The sequence below is a fragment of the Oncorhynchus masou genome, chromosome 5 (assembly GCF_036934945.1).
Source record: "Oncorhynchus masou masou isolate Uvic2021 chromosome 5, UVic_Omas_1.1, whole genome shotgun sequence".
NCBI classification, from domain to species: domain Eukaryota; kingdom Metazoa; phylum Chordata; class Actinopteri; order Salmoniformes; family Salmonidae; genus Oncorhynchus; species Oncorhynchus masou.
The window spans coordinates 12,881,414-12,905,728 of NC_088216.1; the positions used below are offsets into that span (position 1 = coordinate 12,881,414).

Consider the following 24,315-nt stretch of genomic DNA (forward strand, 5'->3'; position numbering starts at 1 on the left):
TAAGCTGTCCATTATTCAACCAACTCTTTGAACCAGAATGAACATTTTAATCTGAGGTGTTCTGTTTTAAAAGGAAGAGAGAAAACAAGTTATTAACATAACAGCTGGTGTCAGAAGATCATGCATCTTATTCAGTAGTCTGTTCAACATATGGCAAATGTTGACAACCCAACGTCATCTTAAGTTTTGCATTTGTGAGTTAGTGTTAACAAGGGTCCTCTTCAGAAGGCACAAACGTAAAAAGATAAATTATAACGGAAAACTTCAGGTAAATAAATGCTCAGTTTTAAAACGTTTCTTTACGATTTGTGCCTACTGAACACAACCCTGTGAGCGTTTGACCACTGTTCAACCATAGATCTTCTTAGGCTGCGTTTAGATATGCAGCCAAGTATTTTGACCAGTCAGATCTGATGTAAACATCAGATTGGGCTGTCTGTTTAAACCCAAACTTAGTGGACTACATTACCCAGACTCATTTGGGGGCCAGGAAGTGTGTGAAGAATCTTAGGGTGTCTGTCACCAAACACTAGTCATTTCTCTGGACAACCTTGTTGGTGATGACTGGGACCGTAACCCTTCCTGGAACAGAGTCCTCCTACCTCATCACACTACTTCACAGGTGTGTCAGGCCACAGGGAGGTAAGTTCTAAAAACCAACCCTCTCTCCAGTCTCTCCTCAGGATTTCTCCATCCCTCCTCTCTTTCCTCCTCATCCATTTTAAATGAACTCCAGTCCTTCATACTTCAGGTCTCCTATCTTCGTCTCTGGCAGTAACATCCTCCCGTCTAAAGTAAACGCCAGGATGTACGTCGCTATCTTCCCTGCGTCCTCCTCCGACTTCAACGCGAGTACGATCTGATCGTCGGTGTCCGGTACGAACTTGAACGAGGAGAAACCGTGCGTTGGGTGGAGGGGTCCAGCGTGCCCCACGGTGATTTCGCGGAAGTCCGAGGGGCAAGAGAGGAGGAGGTTGGTGGCGCGGTGCTCGTCGGCGATCTCATCGTAGCGTTCGGAGCTGGCGCGGCGGGGGAGGAAGAACCAGCGCTGGAGGCGGTCGGACCACGCTGCAGACTCATGGATCAGGTAACCTGGAGGGAGAAAGGGGAGATACATGAGAGAGAAAGTGTGAGATTAACCAAGTTGACAGAGATGGTGAGATGATCGAGGGAGTGTTTTTCCACACAACTGACTTGGTGCATCAGGTCGCCTCGGAGAAAGACAATAGAAAGTGACATCTTCAGAGGAACAGAGAGCGTTAGCGTGACACAAAGATTAAAGGGTGTGTCATACATTCTTCCAGGAACCAAGCGGATTAAAGACGGGTGTATTAGACTCCTCCCCCCTGCCTCACCTGGCGGTTGAATCCCGGCTGCGCTGCGCAGGGCGTTGTAACGCGGTACCCAGTTCTTGTGTTGCACGTTGCCGCGGTAACCCACCACCTTGATCCATTGGGGGTTGTCGTTGATGAACTCTCCGGTAGTGGTCGTCCACTCTTTACCCAGACCACCCACGTAGAGGCACTCATCCTTCACCGCCAGCCACTCCGCCTTGAACCCTACACAGAGGTCAAGGGTTAGAGGTTATTACAGTATGGACCTGGTGATCCCCCCCTCACGTACAGACACTCATCAGGGCCAGCCACTCTGTTTTGAGCCCCCCACCCCCACCCCCACCCCCACCCCACACACTGACCTTTTGAGACAGACCCGTCTCCATCAGTCAGTATAACCCAGGGTACCGCCTGGTTCCCCTCTATCCTGTAGACAACTCCTGTACGGTCGTCTACACTGTACAGGTGACCGTTGAACGCAACTAGCTCCGACAGCTCCATACCTGGGGGTACAATGATCACTCAAAACGGTCAAAACGATGCACCCAGCACAGCACAGTCTTCATTAATATTAAGTACAGAAAGTATTCACTCTAACTCTTTCCATATGTTGTTGTGTTACAGCCTGAATTTAACATGGATTCAATTGAGATTGTTTTGTCACTGGCCTACACACAATATCTCATAATGTCAAAGTGGAATAATGTTTTCAGACATTTTTACTACAAAGATAAAGGCGTCCTTCCTAACACAGGAGAGGAAGGAAGCCGCTCAGGGATTTCACAATGAGGCCAATGGTGACTTTAAAACCGTTACAGAGTTTAACGGCTGTGATAGGAGAAAACTGAGGATGGATCAACAACATTGTAGTTACTCCACAATACTAACCTAATGGACAGAGTGAAAAGAAGGAAGGCTGTACAGAATAAAAAATATTACAAAACAAGTAATACTGCTAAAAATGTGGCAAAGCAATTCACTTTTTGTCCTGAATACAAAGAGTTGTGTTTGGTACTCTGTAATCCAATACATTACAGAGTACCACTCTACATATTTTTAAGCATAGTGGTGTCTGCATCATGTTATGGGTATGCTTGTCATTGTTAAGGACAGAGTTGTTTTTCAGGATAAACAAGAAATGGAATAGAGCTAAGCACAGGCAACATCCTAGAGGAAAACCTGGTTCAGTCTGCTTTCCAACAGACACTGGCAGATTAATTCATCTTTCAGCAGGACAACAACCTAAAACACAAGGCCAAATCTACACTGGAGTTGCTCACCAAGAAGACAGTTAATGTTCCTGAGTGGCCGAGTTACAGTTTTGAATTAAATCTACTTGAAAATCGACGGCAAGACTTGGTTGTCTAGCAATGATCAACAACCAATTTGACAGAGCTTGAAGAATTTTAAAATGAAGAAGGCAAAGATTGTACAATCCAGTTGTGCACAGCTTTACCAGAAAGACTCACAACTATAATCGCTGCCAAAGATTATTCCAACATGTATTGACTCAAGGGTGTGAATACTTATGTAAATAAGATATTTCTGGATTTCATTTTCAATAAATGTTTTCACTTTGTCATTACGGGGTATTGTGTGTAGATGGGTGAGAGGAGAAACATAAATCTGTTGAATTTAGGCTGTAACACAATAAAATGTTGAATAAGTCATGGAATACTCTCTGAAGATTTATTCTTCTCATACGCCAGGAGAAAGGAGAACACATTCCAACTACTGTTATGTGATACTAGCCTGGCTGCCAGTCTGTCTCTGCCCTCTAGCCACTCCTTACAAAACAAGACAGTTCCATAAGGAGTTGGCAAGAGAGCAGAATCAGAGTGGTCTGGCAGCCAGGCAGAGAGAACACAACACAGTGGTTTAAAACCAGGGGCTTTCAAACCTCTCCTCGTGGAACCTCGGACGTTTCACAATTCCATTGTAGAACTAGCTCACCTGATTCCCCGAGTTGACGGTTTGATGAGGAGTTGAATCTGCAGTCCTAGCTCTGGAGTACATTAAAAACATGGAACGACTTGGGGGTCCCTGAGAGGTCTGACAACCCCTGGTTAAAACCCTTCTCCTCTTCTGCTTCGTCTTTGGGGTCTCGGCTGATTTACCGTAAAGACGCACTGTGCAGAAATCACTCCGCCATTTCCTGCTTGCTACAATTCTAATAGTTGTGACAAAATGCAGGTATAGCGTAGAGAATCTAAAACTTAAGAACAGGAAGCATAGAGATAGCGCACACGGGACAGATCTACTGCTTCTTAGACTTGCTTTCAATGAGAACTACAGATCTATAACACGCATTTCTTTGTGAATTTGGTCAAGTCGCCCAAAAAGTGACATATTGCAGCTTTAAAGGCAGTTTGTGACAAATGCTGATATATAAAAAAAGAAGCTTTGAAGCCATTTTAATAAATGGTACAACACGGTTCGAGTCCCAAATTGCACCCTATTCGCTGTTTTCTGCACTAATAAGTGGTGCACTAAAGAGTGAAGAGAGTGCCATTTTAGATGGAACAGCAGTAACTCAAACCACCTCGTCCCTTCTCAGCCAGGTGGCTCTCCAGGGTCAGGCTGTCTGCGTCCCACTCCACCTCCACTCGGTCCCCACTCTCAGACACCACCAGGTGGCCCCTCCGCATGACGCTGAACCACGTCTGACCCTACAGGACATGAGATCAATAGTTTATTTTAGCATGTAACTGAACCACGTCTGACCCTACAGGACATGAGATCAATAGTTTATTTTAGCATGTAGCTGAACCACGTCTGACCCTACAGGACATGAGATCAATAGTTTATTTTAGCATGTAGCTGAACCACGTCTGACCCTACAGGACATGAGATCAATAGTTTATTTTAGCATGTAGCTGAACCACGTCTGACCCTACAGGACATGAGATCAATAGTTTATTTTAGCATGTAGCTGAACCACGTCTGACCCTACAGGACATGAGATCAATAGTTTATTTTAGCATGTAGCTGAACCACGTCTGACCCTACAGGACATGAGATCAATCGTTTATTTTAGCATGTAGCTGAACCACGTCTGACCCTACAGGACATGAGATCAATAGTTTATTTTAGCATGTTGGTCTAAGGCTCTGCATCACACTGCTAGCTGTGGTCTAAGGCTCTGCATCTCACTGCTAGCTGTGGTCTAAGGCTCTGCTAGCTGTGGTCTAAGGCTCTGCATCACACTGCTAGCTGTGGTCTAAGGCTCTGCATCACACTGCTAGCTGTGGTCTAAGGCTCTGCATCACACTGCTAGCTGTGGTCTAAGGCTCTGCTAGCTGTGGTCTAAGGCTCTGCTAGCTGTGGTCTAAGGCTCTGCATCACACTGCTAGCTGTGGTCTAAGGCTCTGCATCACACTGCTAGCTGTGGTCTAAGGCTCTGCATCACACTGCTAGCTGTGGTCTAAGGCTCTGCATCACACTGCTAGCTGTGGTCTAAGGCTCTGCTAGCTGTGGTCTAAGGCTCTGCATCTCACTGCTAGCTGTGGTCTAAGGCTCTGCATCTCACTGCTAGCTGTGGTCTAAGGCTCTGCATCTCACTGCTAGCTGTGGTCTAAGGCTCTGCTAGCTGTGGTCTAAGGCTCTGCTAGCTGTGGTCTAAGGCTCTGCATCACACTGCTAGCTGTGGTCTAAGGCTCTGCATCACACTGCTAGCTGTGGTCTAAGGCTCTGCATCACACTGCTAGCTGTGGTCTAAGGCTCTGCATCACACTGCTAGCTGTGGTCTAAGGCTCTGCTAGCTGTGGTCTAAGGCTCTGCATCTCACTGCTAGCTGTGGTCTAAGGCTCTGCATCACACTGCTAGCTGTGGTCTAAGGCTCTGCTAGCTGTGGTCTAAGGCTCTGCATCTCACTGCTAGCTGTGGTCTAAGGCTCTGCATCTCACTGCTAGCTGTGGTCTAAGGCTCTGCATCACACTGCTATCTGTGGTCTAAGGCTCTGCATCACACTGCTAGCTGTGGTCTAAGGCTCTGCTAGCTGTGGTCTAAGGCTCTGCATCTCACTGCTGCTGTGTCTAAGGCTCTGCATCTCACTGCTAGCTGTGGTCTAAGGCTCTGCATCTCACTGCTAGCTGTGGTCTAAGGCTCTGCATCACACTGCTAGCTGTGGTCTAAGGCTCTGCATCACACTGCTAGCTGTGGTCTAAGGCTCTGCTAGCTGTGGTCTAAGGCTCTGCATCTCACTGCTAGCTGTGGTCTAAGGCTCTGCTAGCTGTGGTCTAAGGCTCTGCTAGCTGTGGTCTAGGGCTCTGCATCACACTGCTAGCTGTGGTCTAAGGCTCTGCATCACACTGCTAGCTGTGGTCTAAGGCTCTGCATCTCACTGCTAGCTGTGGTCTAAGGCTCTGCATCACACTGCTAGCTGTGGTCTAAGGCTCTGCATCACACTGCTAGCTGTGGTCTAAGGCTCTGCATCTCACTGCTAGCTGTGGTCTAAGGCTCTGCATCACACTGCTGCTGTGGTCTAAGGCTCTGCATCACACTGCTAGCTGTGGTCTAAGGCTCTGCATCACACTGCTAGCTGTGGTCTAAGGCTCTGCATCACACTGCTAGCTGTGGTCTAAGGCTCTGCATCTGCTAGCTGTGGTCTAAGGCTCTGCATCACACTGCTAGCTGTGGTCTAAGGCTCTGCATCTCACTGCTAGCTGTGGTCTAAGGCTCTGCATCACACTGCTAGCTGTGGTCTAAGGCTCTGCATCTCACTGCTAGCTGTGGTCTAGGCTCTCTCACTGCTATCTGTGGTCTAGGGCTCTGCATCTCACTGCTAGCTGTGGTCTAAGGCTCTGCATCACACTGCTAGCTGTGGTCTAAGGCTCTGCATCTCACTGCTAGCTGTGGTCTAAGGCTCTGCATCTCACTGCTAGCTGTGGTCTAAGGCTCTGCATCACACTGCTAGCTGTGGTCTAAGGCTCTGCATCTCACTGCTAGCTGTGGTCTAAGGCTCTGCATCTCACTGCTAGCTGTGGTCTAAGGCTCTGCATCACACTGCTAGCTGTGGTCTAAGGCTCTGCATCACACTGCTAGCTGTGGTCTAAGGCTCTGCATCTCACTGCTAGCTGTGGTCTAAGACCGTGATGAGACAAGACGTTATAACTACCAATTGAATACCACGAAATTGGGGAGATTTATAATAGAAAAATAAATGTTTTATATAAAATGTAATAAATGAAAAATAATAAAAAATAAAGTACATAGTCTAATTACGGATAAAGCTGAAATGTGTGTTTTCAAGCATGATTTAAATACCTTGGTGCTCATTGAGGCCGTGTCCAAGTCTGCGATCACCCCAATACGGTAACGGATGCTCCCAGACGCCATCCTCTCCGGGGGACTGAGAGGATATGTGTCGTTGTAGTGTTTATTATTCGAGGTGACGCCGCCGTTGTTCCCCACTGCAGCCACCGGGTGACGGTTCCCATTACTGTTTATTTCATTGTCATTGTTCGTCCACCAGCTTTGCGCCCCGTTACCATGGTGATGGAAGCGGTCAGAGGAGACGCCGAAGACGTCATCGCCGCCAGTTCCGACCCCCGTCGTCTGGTGCAGGTAGAACAGCAGGGCGAGGGCAATGAGTGTTGCCACGGTGATGGCCCTCCATTTTAGGCGGAAGCGGGGGTCAGAGGTGGCGCCGGCCATGAAGGCCAGGGCAGGAAGGCCTCGCACGGAGACCCGTAGGGAATTCATGGAACCGGAATCATCAGGACCACCACCACGTTCCGGCTCTGAATTATACCCTGAGATAATGGACATGGGGAGGGAGAGGGAGCTGGGAGGGTGGGGAAAGAGGGGAGGGTGAGAGAGAGAGAGAGGGACACAGACACACAGAGAGAGAGAGAGAGAGACAGAGAGACAGAGAGAGAGAGAGAGGGACACAGGATGGACACAGAGAAAGATGGACACAGAGAGAGAGAGAGATGGACACAGAGAGAGAGATGGACAAAGAGAGAGAGAGATGGACACAGAGAGAGAGATGGACACAGAGAGAGAGAGAGAGATGGACACAGAGAGAGAGAGAGAGAGATGGACACAGAGAGAGAGAGAGATGGACACAGAGAGAGAGAGAGATGGACACACAGAGAGAGAGAGAGAGATGGACACACAGAGAGAGAGAGATGGACACACAGAGAGAGAGAGATGGACACACAGAGAGAGAGAGAGAGAGATGGACACAGAGAGAGAGAGAGAGAGATGGACACACAGAGAGAGAGAGATGGACACACAGAGAGAGAGAGAGATGGACACACAGAGAGAGAGAGATGGACACACAGAGAGAGAGAGATGGACACAGAGAGAGAGAGGGATCTACAGACAGAGAGAGAGAGAGATGGACACACAGAGAGAGAGATGGACACAGAGAGAGAGAGAGAGAGATGGACACAGAGAGAGAGAGAGAGAGATGGACACAGAGAGAGAGAGAGAGAGATGGACACAGAGAGAGAGAGAGAGAGATGGACACAGAGAGAGAGAGAGATGGACACAGAGAGAGAGAGAGATGGACACAGAGAGAGAGAGATGGACACAGAGAGAGAGAGAGATGGACACAGAGAGAGAGAGAGATGGACACAGAGAGAGAGAGAGATGGACACACAGAGAGAGAGAGATGGACACGGAGAGAGAGAGATGGACACAGAGAGAGATGGACACAGAGAGAGAGAGATGGACACAGAGAGAGAGAGATGGACACAGAGAGAGAGAGAGATGGACACACAGAGAGAGAGAGATGGACACAGAGAGATGGACACAGAGAGATGGACACAGAGAGAGAGAGATGGACACAGAGAGAGAGAGAGATGGACACACAGAGAGAGAGAGATGGACACACAGAGAGAGAGAGATGGACACAGAGAGATGGACACACAGAGAGAGAGAGATGGACACACAGAGAGAGAGATGGACACAGAGAGAGAGAGATGGACACACAGAGAGAGAGATGGACACACAGAGAGAGAGATGGACACACAGAGAGAGAGATGGACACACAGAGAGAGATGGACACAGAGAGAGAGAGAGATGGACACAGAGAGAGAGAGAGAGAGAGAGAGAGAGAGATGGACACAGAGAGAGAGAGATGGACACAGAGAGAGAGAGAGATGGACACAGAGAGAGAGATGGACACACAGAGAGAGAGAGATGGACACACAGAGAGAGAGAGATGGACACACAGAGAGAGAGAGATGGACACACAGAGAGAGAGAGATGGACACACAGAGAGAGAGAGAGATGGACACAGAGAGAGAGAGAGAGAGAGATGGACACAGAGAGAGAGAGAGAGAGAGAGATGGACACGGAGAGAGAGATGGACACAGAGAGAGAGAGATGGACACAGAGAGAGAGAGATGGACACAGAGAGAGAGATGGACACAGAGAGAGAGAGATGGACACAGAGAGAGAGAGATGGACACAGAGAGAGAGAGAGATGGACACACAGAGAGAGAGATGGACACAGAGAGATGGACACACAGAGAGAGAGAGATGGACACACAGAGAGAGAGAGATGGACACAGAGAGAGAGAGAGAGAGAGAGAGAGAGAGAGAGAGAGAGATGGACACACAGAGAGAGAGAGAGAGAGAGAGAGATGGACACGGAGAGAGAGAGATGGACACAGAGAGAGAGAGATGGACACAGAGAGAGAGAGATGGACACAGAGAGAGAGAGATGGACACAGAGAGAGAGAGATGGACACAGAGAGAGAGAGAGACCACGACCAGACAGCATGCAGTTTATTAGGCTGGACACACAGAGAGAGATGGACACACAGAGAGAGAGAGATGGACACAGAGAGAGAGAGATGGACACACAGAGAGAATGGACACAGAGAGATGGACACACAGAGAGAGAGATGGACACACAGAGAGAGAGAGATGGACACACAGAGAGAGAGAGATGGACACACAGAGAGAGAGAGAGAGAGAGAGAGATGGACACAGAGAGAGAGAGAGAGAGAGAGAGAGAGAGATGGACACAGAGAGAGAGAGAGAGAGATGGACACAGAGAGAGAGAGAGAGAGAGATGGACACAGAGAGAGAGAGAGAGAGAGAGTGGACACAGAGAGAGAGAGAGAGAGATGAGATGGACACAGAGAGAGAGAAAAGAGGACACAGAGAGAGAAAGAGAGAGAGCGAGATGGACACAGAGAGAGAGAGAGAGAGAGATGGACACAGAGAGAGAGAGAGAGAGAGAGAGAGGACACAGAGAGAGAGAGAGAGAGAGAGAGAGAGAGAGAGAGAGAGAGAGAGAGAGATGGACACAGAGAGAGAAAGAGAGAGAGCGAGATGGACACAGAGAGAGAAAGAGAGAGAGCGAGATGGACACAGAGAGAGAAAGAGAGAGAGAGATGGACACAGAGAGAGAGAGAGAGAGAGAGAGAGAGAGAGAGAGATGGACACAGAGAGAGAGAGAGAGATGGACACAGAGAGAGAGAGAGAGAGAGAGAGATGGACAGAGAGAGAGAGAGATGGACAGAGAGAGAGAGAGATAGACAGAGAGAGATAGACAGAGAGAGATAGACAGAGAGAGATAGACAGAGAGAGATAGACAGAGAGAGATAGACAGAGAGAGATAGACAGAGAGAGATAGACAGAGAGAGATAGACAGAGAGAGAGAGAGAGAAGACAGGTACAGGGGGTAAAAGGGGATAGAGAATTGGAAAAAGGAAGAGGGCAAATATTGGTTTATTAGACATCATATGGAAGTAAACATGGAGTCACGTGATGAGCTGGTGTGTGTGGTCCTCCCACCACGACTCAGGACAGCATGCAGTTTATTAGGCTACAGATTAAATAAGTTATAATGAACTTCACAGTGTGGGGAGAAAGTGCACAGTGATGAGCTTGATGCTCCTTTCAATAAATATCAAGGGTTTGATTCTGGTGACGTGATGATTGATGTTTCACTGCTGCTTGATGAATAAAACAACTCTTGTTCTTGTCCATAGTAACATCATAATGTCGGCAGCCTACCCACACTGCATGAGACAGCTGTGGCTAGGGGAAAATGTGATGGAAACACATTGAACTTTAAGTTTTCATGTATCAAATAGAAATGTTAAAAAGTTAAAAAGTACATTTTGTTCACCAAGTCATCAAGCACAGACTTTTAACCACAACAAGTCAGTTTGAGGAAACCCCACTGTTGGGAAAATGATCAAATGTTTTACTTACGCAGATTTTTATATATTTGCATGAAGATCTGTCAGCAAATTAGATGCAAACCAGCTAGTGACTGGACAAGGCTCCCCAGGACTGGGTCGTATTCACTAAACCAGCTAGTGACTGGACAAGGCTCACCAGGACTGGGTCGTATTCACTAGACACTAGACCAGCTAGTGACTGGACAAGGCTCCCCAGGACTGGGTCGTATTCACTAGACACTAAACCAGCTAGTGACTGGACAAGGCTCCCCAGGACTGGGTCGTATTCACTAGACCAGCTAGTGACTGGACAAGGCTCACCAGGACTGGGTCGTATTCACTAGACACTAAACCAGCTAGTGACTGGACAAGGCTCCCCAGGACTGGGTCGTATTCACTAAACCAGCTAGTGACTGGACAAGGCTCCCCAGGACTGGGTCGTATTCACTAGACCAGCTAGTGACTGGACAAGGCTCCCCAGGACTGGGTCGTATTCACTAGACCAGCTAGTGACTGGACAAGGCTCACCAGGACTGGGTCGTATTCACTAGACACTAAACCAGCTAGTGACTGGACAAGGCTCCCCAGGACTGGGTCGTATTCACTAGACCAGCTAGTGACTGGACAAGGCTCCCCAGGACTGGGTCGTATTCACTAGACACTAGACCAGCTAGTGACTGGACAAGGCTCCCCAGGACTGGGTCGTATTCACTAGACACTAGACCAGCTAGTGACTGGACAAGGCTCCCCAGGACTGGGTCGTATTCAATAGACATTAGACCAGCTAGTGACTGGACAAGGCTCCCCAGGACTGGGTCGTATTCACTAGACACTAAACCAGCTAGTGACTGGACAAGGCTCCCCAGGACTGGGTCGTATTCACTAGACCAGCTAGTGACTGGACAAGGCTCCCCAGGACTGGGTCGTATTCACTAGACACTAAACCAGCTAGTGACTGGACAAGGCTCCCCAGGACTGGGTCGTATTCACTAGACCAGCTAGTGACTGGACAAGGCTCCCCAGGACTGGGTCATATTTACTAGACACTAGACCAGCTAGTGACTGGACAAGGCTCCCCAGGACTGGGTCGTATTCACTAGACACTAAACCAGCTAGTGACTGGACAAGGCTCCCCAGGACTGGGTCGTATTCACTAGACCAGCTAGTGACTGGACAAGGCTCCCCAGGACTGGGTCGTATTCACTAGACACTAGACCAGCTAGTGACTGGACAAGGCTCCCCAGGACTGGGTCGTATTCACTAGACACTAAACCAGCTAGTGACTGGACAAGGCTCCCCAGGACTGGGTCGTATTCACTAGACACTAAACCAGCTAGTGACTGGACAAGGCTCCCCAGGACTGGGTCGTATTCACTAGACACTAAACCAGCTAGTGACTGGACAAGGCTCACCAGGACTGGGTCGTATTCACTAGACACTAAACCAGCTAGTGACTGGACAAGGCTCCCCAGGAATGGGTCGTATTCACTAGACACTAAACCAGCTAGTGACTGGACAAGGCTCCCCAGGGCTGGGTCGTATTCACTAGACACCAAACCAGCTAGTGACTGGACAAGGCTCCCCAGGACTGGGTCGTATTCACTAGACACTAGACCAGCTAGTGACTGGACAAGGCTCCCCAGGACTGGGTCGTATTCACTAGACCAGCTAGTGACTGGACAAGGCTCCCCAGGACTGGGTCGTATTCACTAGACCAGCTAGTGACTGGACAAGGCTCCCCAGGACTGGGTCGTGTTCACTAGACACTAAACCAGCTAGTGACTGGACAAGGCTCCCCAGGACTGGGTCGTATTCACTAGACCAGCTAGTGACTGGACAAGGCTCACCAGGACTGGGTCGTATTCACTAGACACCAGACCAGCTAGTGACTGGACAAGGCTCCCCAGGACTGGGTCGTATTCACTAGACACCAAACCAGCTAGTGACTGGACAAGGCTCACCAGGACTGGGTCGTATTCACTAGACACCAAACCAGCTAGTGAGTGGACAAGGCTCCCCAGGACTGGGTCGTATTCACTAGACCAGCTAGTGACTGGACAAGGCTCCCCAGGACTGGGTCGTATTCACTAGACACTAAACCAGCTAGTGACTGGACAAGGCTCCCCAGGACTGGGTCGTATTCACTAAACCAGCTAGTGACTGGACAAGGCTCCCCAGGACTGGGTCGTATTCACTAAACCAGCTAGTGACTGGACAAGGCTCCCCAGGACTGGGTCGTATTCACTAGACACTAAACCAGCTAGTGACTGGACAAGGCTCCCCAGGACTGGGTCGTATTCACTAGACACTAAACCAGCTAGTGACTGGACAAGGCTCCCCAGGACTGGGTCGTATTCACTAGACCAGCTAGTGACTGGACAAGGCTCCCCAGGACTGGGTCGTATTCACTAGACCAGCTAGTGACTGGACAAGGCTCCCCAGGACTGGGTCGTATTCACTAGACACTAAACCAGCTAGTGACTGGACAAGGCTCCCCAGGACTGGGTCGTATTCACTAAACCAGCTAGTGACTGGACAAGGCTCCCCAGGACTGGGTCGTTTCAGACACTAAACCAGCTAGTGACTGGACAAGGCTCCCCAGGACTGGGTCGTATTCACTCACTAAACCAGCTAGTGACTGGACAAGGCTCCCCAGGACTGGGTCGTATTCACTAGACACTAAACCAGCTAGTGACTGGACAAGGCTCACCAGGACTGGGTCGTATTCACTAGACACTAAACCAGCTAGTGACTGGACAAGGCTCCCCAGGACTGGGTCGTATTCACTAGACACTAAACCAGCTAGTGACTGGACAAGGCTCCCCAGGACTGGGTCGTATTCACTAGACACTAAACCAGCTAGTGACTGGACAAGGCTCCCCAGGACTGGGTCGTATTCACTAGACACTAAACCAGCTAGTGACTGGACAAGGCTCCCCAGGACTGGGTCGTATTCACTAGACCAGCTAGTGACTGGACAAGGCTCCCCAGGACTGGGTCGTATTCACTAGACCAGCTAGTGACTGGACAAGGCTCCCCAGGACTGGGTCGTATTCACTAGACACTAAACCAGCTAGTGACTGGACAAGGCTCCCCAGGACTGGGTCGTATTCACTAGACCAGCTAGTGACTGGACAAGGCTCACCAGGACTGGGTCGTATTCACTAGACACCAAACCAGCTAGTGACTGGACAAGGCTCACCAGGACTGGGTCGTATTCACTAGACACCAAACCAGCTAGTGACTGGACAAGGCTCACCAGGACTGGGTCGTATTCACTAGACACCAAACCAGCTAGTGAGTGGACAAGGCTCCCCAGGACTGGGTCGTATTCACTAGACCAGCTAGTGACTGGACAAGGCTCCCCAGGACTGGGTCGTATTCACTAAACCAGCTAGTGACTGGACAAGGCTCCCCAGGACTGGGTCGTATTCACTAAACCAGCTAGTGACTGGACAAGGCTCCCCAGGACTGGGTCGTATTCACTAAACCAGCTAGTGACTGGACAAGGCTCCCCAGGACTGGGTCGTATTCACTAGACACTAAACCAGCTAGTGACTGGACAAGGCTCCCCAGGACTGGGTCGTATTCACTAGACACTAAACCAGCTAGTGACTGGACAAGGCTCCCCAGGACTGGGTCGTATTCACTAGACACTAAACCAGCTAGTGACTGGACAAGGCTCCCCAGGACTGGGTCATATTCACTAAACCAGCTAGTGACTGGACAAGGCTCCCCAGGACTGGGTCATATTCACTAGACCAGCTAGTGACTGGACAAGGCTCCCCAGGACTGTGTCGTATTCACTAGACCAGCTAGTGACTGGACAAGGCTCCCCAGGACTGGGTCATATTCACTAGACCAGCTAGTGACTGGACAAGGCTCCCCAGGACTGGGTCATATTCACTAGACCAGCTAGTGACTGGACAAGGCTCCCCAGGACTGTGTCGTATTCACTAGACCAGCTAGTGACTGGACAAGGCTCCCCAGGACTGGGTCGTATTCACTAGACCAGCTAGTGACTGGACAAGGCTCCCCAGGACTGGGTCATATTCACTAGACACTAAACCAGCTAGTGACTGGACAAGGCTCCCCAGGACTGGGTCGTATTCACTAGACCAGCTAGTGACTGGACAAGGCTCCCCAGGACTGGGTCGTATTCACTAGACCAGCTAGTGACTGGACAAGGCTCACCAGGACTGGGTCATATTCACTAGACACTAGACCAGCTAGTGACTGGACAAGGCTCCCCAGGACTGGGTCGTATTCACTAGACACTAAACCAGCTAGTGACTGGACAAGGCTCCCCAGGACTGGGTCGTATTCACTAGACACTAAACCAGCTAGTGACTGGACAAGGCTCCCCAGGACTGGGTCGTATTCACTAGACACTAAACCAGCTAGTGACTGGACAAGGCTCCCCAGGACTGGGTCGTATTCACTAGACACTAAACCAGCTAGTGACTGGACAAGGCTCCCCAGGACTGGGTCGTATTCACTAAACCAGCTAGTGACTGGACAAGGCTCCCCAGGACTGGGTCGTATTCACTAGACACTAAACCAGCTAGTGACTGGACAAGGCTCCCCAGGACTGGGTCGTATTCACTAGACACTAAACCAGCTAGTGACTGGACAAGGCTCCCCAGGACTGGGTCGTATTCACTAGAACCAAACCAGCTAGTGACTGGACAAGGCTCCCCAGGACTGGGTCGTATTCACTAGACCAGCTAGTGACTGGACAAGGCTCCCCAGGACTGGGTCGTATTCACTAGACACTAAACCAGCTAGTGACTGGACAAGGCTCCCCAGGACTGGGTCGTATTCACTAGACACTAAACCAGCTAGTGACTGGACAAGGCTCCCCAGGACTGGGTCGTATTCACTAGACACTAAACCAGCTAGTGACTGGACAAGGCTCCCCAGGACTGGGTCGTATTCACTAGACACTAAACCAGCTAGTGACTGGACAAGGCTCCCAGGACTGGGTCGTATTCACTAGACACTAAACCAGCTAGTGACTGGACAAGGCTCCCCAGGACTGGGTCGTATTCACTAGACACTAAACCAGCTAGTGACTGGACAAGGCTCCCCAGGACTGGGTCGTATTCACTAGACACTAAACCAGCTAGTGACTGGACAAGGCTCCCCAGGACTGGGTCGTATTCACTAGACACTAAACCAGCTAGTGACTGGACAAGGCTCCCCAGGACTGGGTCGTATTCACTAGACCAGCTAGTGACTGGACAAGGCTCCCCAGGACTGGGTCGTATTCACTAAACCAGCTAGTGACTGGACAAGGCTCCCCAGGACTGGGTCGTATTCACTAGACACTAAACCAGCTAGTGACTGGACAAGGCTCCCCAGGACTGGGTCGTATTCACTAGACACTAAACCAGCTAGTGACTGGACAAGGCTCCCCAGGACTGGGTCGTATTCACTAGACACTAGACCAGCTAGTGACTGGACAAGGCTCCCCAGGACTGGGTCGTATTCACTAGACCCTAAACCAGCTTGTGACTGGACAAGGCTCCCCAGGACTGGGTCGTATTCACTAGACCCTAGACCAGCTAGTGACTGGACAAGGCTCCCCAGGACTGGGTCATATTCACTAGACACTAAATGAAAGAAAACAGACAGAAACTGAACTTATCCAATAGGTTAAGAATCTCAGTTTCCTTTGCATTACATTTCCTGTTGCAACACGTTTGCACTAATGAATACGACCCTGGGCTACCAGTGCTTCTGGGTGTAGTTTACCACTCGGTAGAGATCTAGAATCAGCTTCACCTACCCCAGTCCTATCTTTAACTGGAAGTAGGGAAAATGCCAAACGGACCCAACAACAGCATCAAGGGGCAACTTCTCCCTACCTGAACACAGGTGTGGTACCTGACTGTTGACATGGTCCCATAAGGCTCTATGTAGGGAATAGGGTGTCATGGCTGGGTGGAGGAGAGGGAACAGGTGCCTTCCAGTTGAAACTGGAGAGGGCTCTGTGTCTGTGTGGTACAGTACTGCTACAGACAAGATGACATGTTCTCTGACAGTCTTGCATCGTGGTTGCTCGGGGCAACAGACTTAAAAGGTAGAGGACAGGTAGGTACTAGTTCCATTGTTCCTCTGTCACAGTTCTGCACCCACTCACTTGTACTACTGAGTCACGCAATGCTTCAAGACAGGCAGCAAGGGCTAGACACTACAATACTGTAGAATACATACCAGGGTTCAAATACTATTTGAAATCTTTCAAAGACTTCTGGTGTTTGCTCTCTAGCATGTTGGAGTTCCAGGTGGGTGGGGTTTGACCGCCTGCAACTATTCTATTGGTTCCACTGTGCCAGGCAAGCTCAATCAAGCCCAGATCGTGTATTTGAAATTATTTAAAATAGTATTTGAACCCAGGGAAACACACACAGAACCAACTACCATGGAGTGGCGTCTCCCTAGATGCTATCTGCCTCTGGTCTAGGAGAGACTGTGTCCAAAACTGCACCATATTTCCTGTTTAAGGCCCCTTTTTTGACCAGGGGCCATAGGGTTGAAAAGCAGTGCACTATGTAGGGAATAGGGAACCATTTTGGAAAGAAAATCTGTTACATAAACACTGGTTCTGTTCCACTCCAGCTAGGGCTCCTGAGTGGTGCAGCGGTCTAAGGCACCGCATCCACTACAGACCCTGGTTCTAATCCGGGCTGTATCACATCCGGCCGTGATTGGGAGTCCCATAGGGCGGCGCACAATTGGCCCGGCGTCGTCCGGGTTTTCCCGGAGTAGGCCGTCATTGTAAATAAGAATTTGATCTTAACTGACTTGCTTAGTTAAATAAAAGGTTTAAAAAGAAAAAGATGTCAACAGGTTAGCTGTGTAGGTAAGGAGAGTAGGATGCATCATCATGAGGTTATCAGCCAGTCTGAGGACTTACTGAGGTAGCCGACCACAAGAGACTAACACAGGAGAGACCAAACAAAACCATGTGCCTCTCTAACACAAATACACTCTCACTCAGGCAGTCACTCATTAAATCACCACTGCATGTAAACCCAAACCTACTGCCACAGAAACCAGCTGTGAGGTCTATTGATCTCTTCCCCTCTCAAATCCAGCTGTGAGGTCTATTGATCTCTTCCCCTCTCAAATCCAGCTGTGAGGTCTATTGATCTCTTCCCTTCTCAGATCCAGCTGTGTTCCGTTATTCACCATTTCTCCTCCTCCTCTCTGAGCACTCAGCAACAGACATATTCCTCTCCTCCTCTGAGCACTCAGCAACAGACATATTCCTCTCCTCCTCTGAGCACTCAGCAACAGACATATTCCTCTCCTTCTCTCTGAGCACTCAGCAACAGACATATTCCTCTCCTCCTCTCTGAGCACTCAGCAACAGACATATTCCTCTCCTCCTCTCTGAGCACTCAGCAACAGACATATTCCTCTCCTCCTCCTCTGAGCACTCAGCAACAGACATATTCCTCTCCTCCTCCTCTGAGCACTCAGCAACAGACATATTCCTCTCCTTCTCTCTGAGCACTCAGCAACAGACATATTCCTCTCCTTCTCCTCTGAGCACTCAGCAACAGACATATTCCTCTCCTCCTCCTCTGAGCACTCAGCAACAGACATATTCCTCTCCTCCTCCTCTGAGCACTCAGCAACAGACATATTCCTCTCCTTCTCTCTGAGCACTCAGCAACAGACATATTCCTCTCCTCCTCCTCTGAGCACTCAGCAACAGACATATTCCTCTCCTCCTCCTCTGAGCACTCAGCAACAGACATATTCCTCTCCTTCTCTCTGAGCACTCAGCAACAGATATATTCCTCTCCTCCTCTCTGAGCACTCAGCAACAGACATATTCCTCTCCTCCTCCTCTGAGCACTCAGCAACAGACATATTCCTCTCCTCCTCTCTGAGCACTCAGCAACAGACATATTCCTCTCCTCCTCCTCTGAGCACTCAGCAACAGACATATTCCTCTCCTCCTCTCTGAGCACTCAGCAACAGACATATTCCTCTCCTTCTCTCTGAGCACTCAGCAACAGACATATTCCTCTCCTTCTCTCTGAGCACTCAGCAACAGATATATTCCTCTTCTCCTCCTCTGAGCACTCAGCAACAGACATATTCCTCTCCTCCTCCTCTGAGCACTTAGCAACAGACATATTCCTCTCCTCCTCTCTGAGCACTCAGCAACAGACATATTCCTCTCCTCCTCTCTGAGCACTCAGCAACAGACATATTCCTCTCCTTCTCTCTGAGCACTCAGCAACAGATATATTCCTCTCCTCCTCTCTGAGCACTCAGCAACAGACATATTCCTCTCCTTCTCTCTGAGCACTCAGCAACAGATATATTCCTCTCCTCCTCTCTGAGCACTCAGCAACAGATATATTCCTCTCCTCCTCTCTGAGCACTCAGCAACAGACATATTCCTCTCCTCCTCTGAGCACTCAGCAACAGACATATTCCTCTCCTTCTCTCTGAGCACTCAGCAACAGATATATTCCTCTTCTCCTCCTCTGAGCACTCAGCAACAGACATATTCCTCTCCTCCTCTGAGCACTCAGCAACAGACATATTCCTCTCCTTCTCTCTGAGCACTCAGCAACAGACATATTCCTCTCCTCCTCTCTGAGCACTCAGCAACAGACATATTCCTCTCCTCCTCTGAGCACTCAGCAACAGACATATTCCTCTCCTTCTCTCTGAGCACTCAGCAACAGACATATTCCTCTCCTCCTCCTCTGAGCACTCAGCAACAGACATATTCCTCTCCTCCTCTCTGAGCACTCAGCAACAGACATATTCCTCTCCTCCTCTGAGCACTCAGCAACAGACATATTCCTCTCCTCCTCCTCTGAGCACTCAGCAACAGACATATTCCTCTCCTCCTCTGAGCACTCAGCAACAGACATATTCCTCTCCTCCTCTGAGCACTCAGCAACAGACATATTCCTCTCCTCCTCTGAGCACTCAGCAACAGACATATTCCTCTCCTCCTCCTCTGAGCACTCAGCAACAGACATATTCCTCTCCTTCTCTCTGAGCACTCAGCAACAGACATATTCCTCTCCTTCTCTCTGAGCACTCAGCAACAGACATATTCCTCTCCTTCTCTCTGAGCACTTAGCAACAGACATATTCCTCTCCTTCTCTCTGAGCACTCAGCAACAGACATATTCCTCTCCTCCTCCTCTGAGCACTCAGCAACAGACATATTCCTCTCCTCCTCTCTGAGCACTCAGCAACAGACATATTCCTCTCCTTCTCTCTGAGCACTCAGCAACAGACATATTCCTCTCCTTCTCTCTGAGCACTCAGCAACAGACATATTCCTCTCCTTCTCTCTGAGCACTCAGCAACAGACATATTCCTCTCCTTCTCTCTGAGCACTCAGCAACAGACATATTCCTCTCCTCTACTCCTCCTCTGAGCACTCAGCAACAGACATATTCCTCTCCTCCTCTCTGAGCACTCAACAACAGACATATTCCTCTCCTTCTCTCTGAGCACTCAGCAACAGACATATTCCTCTCCTTCTCTCTGAGCACTCAGCAACAGACATATTCCTCTCCTCCTCTCTGAGCACTCAGCAACAGACATATTCCTCTCCTTCTCTCTGAGCACTCAGCAACAGACATATTCCTCTCCTTCTCTCTGAGCACTCAGCAACAGACATATTCCTCTCCTTCTCTCTGAGCACTCAGCAACAGACATATTCCTCTCCTCCTCTCTGAGCACTCAACAACAGACATATTCCTCTCCTTCTCTCTGAGCACTCAGCAACAGACATATTCCTCTCCTTCTCTCTGAGCACTCAGCAACAGACATATTCCTCTCCTTCTCTCTGAGCACTCAGCAACAGACATATTCCTCTCCTTCTCTCTGAGCACTCAGCAACAGACATATTCCTCTCCTCCTCTCTGAGCACTCAACAACAGACATATTCCTCTCCTTCTCTCTGAGCACTCAGCAACAGACATATTCCTCTCCTTCTCTCTGAGCACTCAGCAACAGACATATTCCTCTCCTCCTCTCTGAGCACTCAACAACAGACATATTCCTCTCCTTCTCTCTGAGCACTCAACAACAGACATATTCCTCTCCTTCTCTCTGAGCACTCAGCAACAGACATATTCCTCTCCTCCTCTCTGAGCACTCAACAACAGACATATTCCTCTCCTTCTCTCTGAGCACTCAGCAACAGACATATTCCTCTCCTTCGCACACATCCATTTCTTCAGCCGCCCACTCATCCAGCAAGTGAGTTCCATCTCTTCCTCTCTCCGTCCTTGTATCCCCCCCTCTCTCTCCGTCCCCCCCCCTCTCTCTCCCCCCCCCTCTCTCTCCGTCCCCCCCTCCTCTCTCTCCGCCCCCCTCCCTCTCTCTCTCCCTCTCCCCCCCCCCTCTCTCTCTCTCCGTCCCCCCCCCTCTCTCTCTCCGCCCCCCTCCTCTCTCCGTCCCCCCCCCCTCTCTCTCTCTCCGTCCCCCCCTCTCTCTCTAGCCAGTGAGAGGAGAGGTAGAACTGCAATAATGACTGAGTAAAAGAACCTCCAAACCAAGTGTTTCCCAAACGGAACCCCATTCCCAATATTGTACTCTAATTTACCATAGTGCCCTGTTCAGAAGTAGAACACTACATAGGGAATAAGGTGCCATTTGTGATGCAGCCAGGTGATGTAACCTAATACAGGTAAATGAGGTAACGATGTTTGATTGGCTGGAGCACAAAAGAATGAAGCGCTAACCCATAAGTAAACAACACAGAAGAGGCAAAACCATCACTGTTTCATGGTGATTTAATCACTTTTCACCATGTGCTAATAGGCTGTTATAACACAGGTCTGTGTCTCAAATGGCACCCTACTCCCTATATAGTGCACTACCAGGTCAAAAGTAGGGCACACGTCAAACTCATTCCACGGAGGGCCGAGTGTCGGATGGTTTTCGCTCCTCCCTTGTATTTGACTGATCAATTAAGGCATTGATTAGTTAGGGACTCCCCTCACATGGTTGTCCAGGTCTTAACTGGACACAAGGTGAAAGGAGATAAACCAGCCAATCAGATGGTCTAGTGTCGGCTGGTTTCTCCATGGAATGAGTTGGACTCCCCTTCACTAAATCAATCAGATGCTATTAGAGCCAGCTTGGGATACCTATGGGATATTGATGACAGTATTGTGAGCTAAAACCAGATGAAAATCTCCTAAATCTGATCAAACTAGCCTCAAACCAGTTTGTGTTCCTTTAAACTAGTTTTCCTAGATTGAAACTGGTTGATGTTAGTTTACAGCAGATATACTACCAAGCAGGATCAATGTCCTATCTGCATGACCCCTCTATGTTGAACTGTCTGCTCCCTATACATGTCACTCATGTTATGATTCCCATCACCTGGTCATCTACGTCTTGAATCAAAAACATTGAAAGGAAATAACAAAACCAGCAGACACCACTGATACCCCTTAGGTCCCTTCAAGACATCATGGCCACAAAAACAGGAAGAGAGGTGGAGCCAGAAATCTGGCCAGACTACAAGGGGTGTATTCATTATGGAAACTGTTTAAGAACCAAACGGAAGCAAACAGAGGAAAAAGGAACTAAACAGGAATGGACCTACCCAAATGTGTCCAATACAAACTCTTGCTTGCGTTTTCCATTTGGAGTAAACCATAGATCGATAGAGGACTCATCGTGGATATAAACTGTTAACATGGACAGTGTCACTGAGGGCTAACTTGCAAGCACGAAAACAGTCAACAAATGTCAAGCAAATATATGCCCGGGATACCCTACTAATTGAAGTTTTACTGTACTTTAAAATGGAGTTAGCTTTAGCTTCAATGGCACTGCTCATTCTGTCACAGACACTATAACTCACCAGATAAAAAAAGATGAGTCATCCATCTCTATGGAGTAAAGGGTTTCTGTTGCAAAACGTTTTGCAGCAGACTAAACGTTTTGCTATAGAATCGGTGTAATGATTACACCCCAGTAATCTTGGGGCAAAACGAATGACTGTCAAACTAGCAGACTGACCAAATGCGTATCTAGCTACTAGTTAGCTTTGATACCTTCACTATTTTCAGAGGTAGACCATCTCCGCAGCCAAAACAGCCAAATACTCCATCTAAACGTCAATCGATTCTCAATTGCGATACGGTTCTAGAAACATAAAGCCCCGTACTTTCATATCACAAAATCATTTCACAAATGCAAAACACATACGATATACACTTACTGTACAGTGTTTTAACCGGCTTCATCACAGTCGCAGCTGACAGTATCTTTCCGTGACAACATGTTTCTGTCGGCCTTCTGTTACACACAGGTGTTCAGAGCGTGCGAGACAGCCAATTAGCATGTAGCATTCCTCCGTCTGTCTTCCGTAAACAGCTGTAACATGGAGATATGACCTTGTGGGAACACCAACCCTAACCCTCTAAAAATGTGCGTTTCAATTTAAACTTTTGTTTTGAGAAAAGTATGTCTCGGTTATGCTTCCAAAACCGTACGTAAGTGACGCGTGTTAATGTTTAGACCGAACGTCTGGGCTCTAATTAATAACAAACCTCCACTGTCGACGCCTTCGTCCAATTACTCCTGTGTGTAAAGTAACGGAACAGAGTCATGATCAAGGTCTAGCTATGATACATGTAGGAGTTACGCCAAAGGCTGGATGACTGTCAATCAATAGAAACTCTGGAAAAAGTCAGAGAAGGTCGGAAATAGTTTCGGAAAGTGTATTCCTTTTTCAGCAAGCTCCTAGCTAGCTTCTGCAAAAACACTTTAGCATTAGGGGCTAGCTTATTGGATAGCATTGATAAATCCGCCTCCAGACTGCATGTCAGTTCAAATGATTGATCCGTTACTTTATTATGCCTGGCTTTGTATACTTTAGACAGACCGTACTTACTGGGAATACTTTAGACAGGCCGTACTCACTGGGTGAGAGGGAGGTCTCCGCGTCCCCCCGTAGCGACTGTTTGGAGGAGGTTATCCGATGTTTCGGTGGTTCTCGGTCCCTACTCCCCTTGCTCCATCGTTGGAAGAGAGTTGAGGCAGCCAGCTCGACTTCCGCCTTGTCGCTGCTTCCCTGGCGCGAGCGGAATGAACTCTGCCAACTTGCCGCGCATGACGACGCACAGCCGCCGACCGACGCATCCCAACGAGCGTCCTGATTGGTCCGTTCCTTTCTGCGTCGCTTGAACCAGCGGTTGCTTAAAATATTCTGTCCGTCGCGCTGAGATGAACACATTGACCCTGACCTTCTCGGGTAACATGTACAGTCCATACAAGTGGGTACAGTACAGTTCAGACTCAGAGATAAATAATATTTCCCTAAAAACTCCAAACGAAACGAATAGAATTGCTGCCGCGGTAGAATTAAAATAACGTTCTAGAACAACGCGTTGTCTCTCGAGAGCGATATTCTCTGGTGAATGGGTGTCAGAAGGCTGGTCGAACACAATATCCCTTATGTTCCCCAAAAACAATGGTCCTATTTATAACGTTTCATATGAGGGTTATGAAAAGGCTCGATTTCCCTTGCAACCACAGTTGCAACCACAGTTTTCCCTGACAGTCCCGTCTCTGAAACTCACCAATATTTTCTCAAAAAGAAAGCTTTGACAGAATGGCACACTTCTATGACACACATTTATTGTGATATTTTACATAATTCTCCCACCAACATTATTACTAGTCATGGAAACAAGCATTTAGGCTACTAGACAAAGAAGCATAATGACCCACATAAAACCATTATTACATTTTAGTGTGCAAATCTAGATTGACAATTTCATATTAGGGTAGAATAATAAACAAAATACAGTATT

At 48.7% G+C, this 24,315-nt stretch overlaps 1 protein-coding gene across 1 annotated transcript; it reads right to left on the minus strand.

Moving 5' to 3' along the window:
• Positions 1-431: 431 nt before the first annotated feature.
• On the minus strand, positions 432-23,473 carry cant1b (calcium activated nucleotidase 1b). The gene is made up of 6 exons (XM_064960716.1): positions 23,394-23,473; positions 6,600-7,119; positions 3,877-4,003; positions 1,697-1,837; positions 1,356-1,559; positions 432-1,092 (listed from the first exon to the last, which is right to left on the minus strand). The coding sequence occupies exons 2-6, from the start codon at positions 7,101-7,103 to the stop codon at positions 722-724; spliced, it is 1,347 nt and encodes a 448-aa protein (XP_064816788.1). The 5' UTR covers positions 7,104-7,119; positions 23,394-23,473; the 3' UTR covers positions 432-721.
• Positions 23,474-24,315: the final 842 nt, after the last annotated feature.

Coding starts and splice junctions, on each gene's coding strand:
- cant1b (XM_064960716.1), bottom strand. CDS start 7,103: ATGTCCATTATCTCAGGGTATAATTCAGAGCCGGAACGTGGTGGTGGT. Junction 4,004..6,599: donor CGGCCTCAATGAGCACCAAG/GTATTTAAATCA, acceptor CATGTCCTGTAG/GGTCAGACGTGGTTCAGCGT. Junction 1,093..1,355: donor AGCCGGGATTCAACCGCCAG/GTGAGGCAGGGG, acceptor TTCTCCCTCCAG/GTTACCTGATCCATGAGTCT.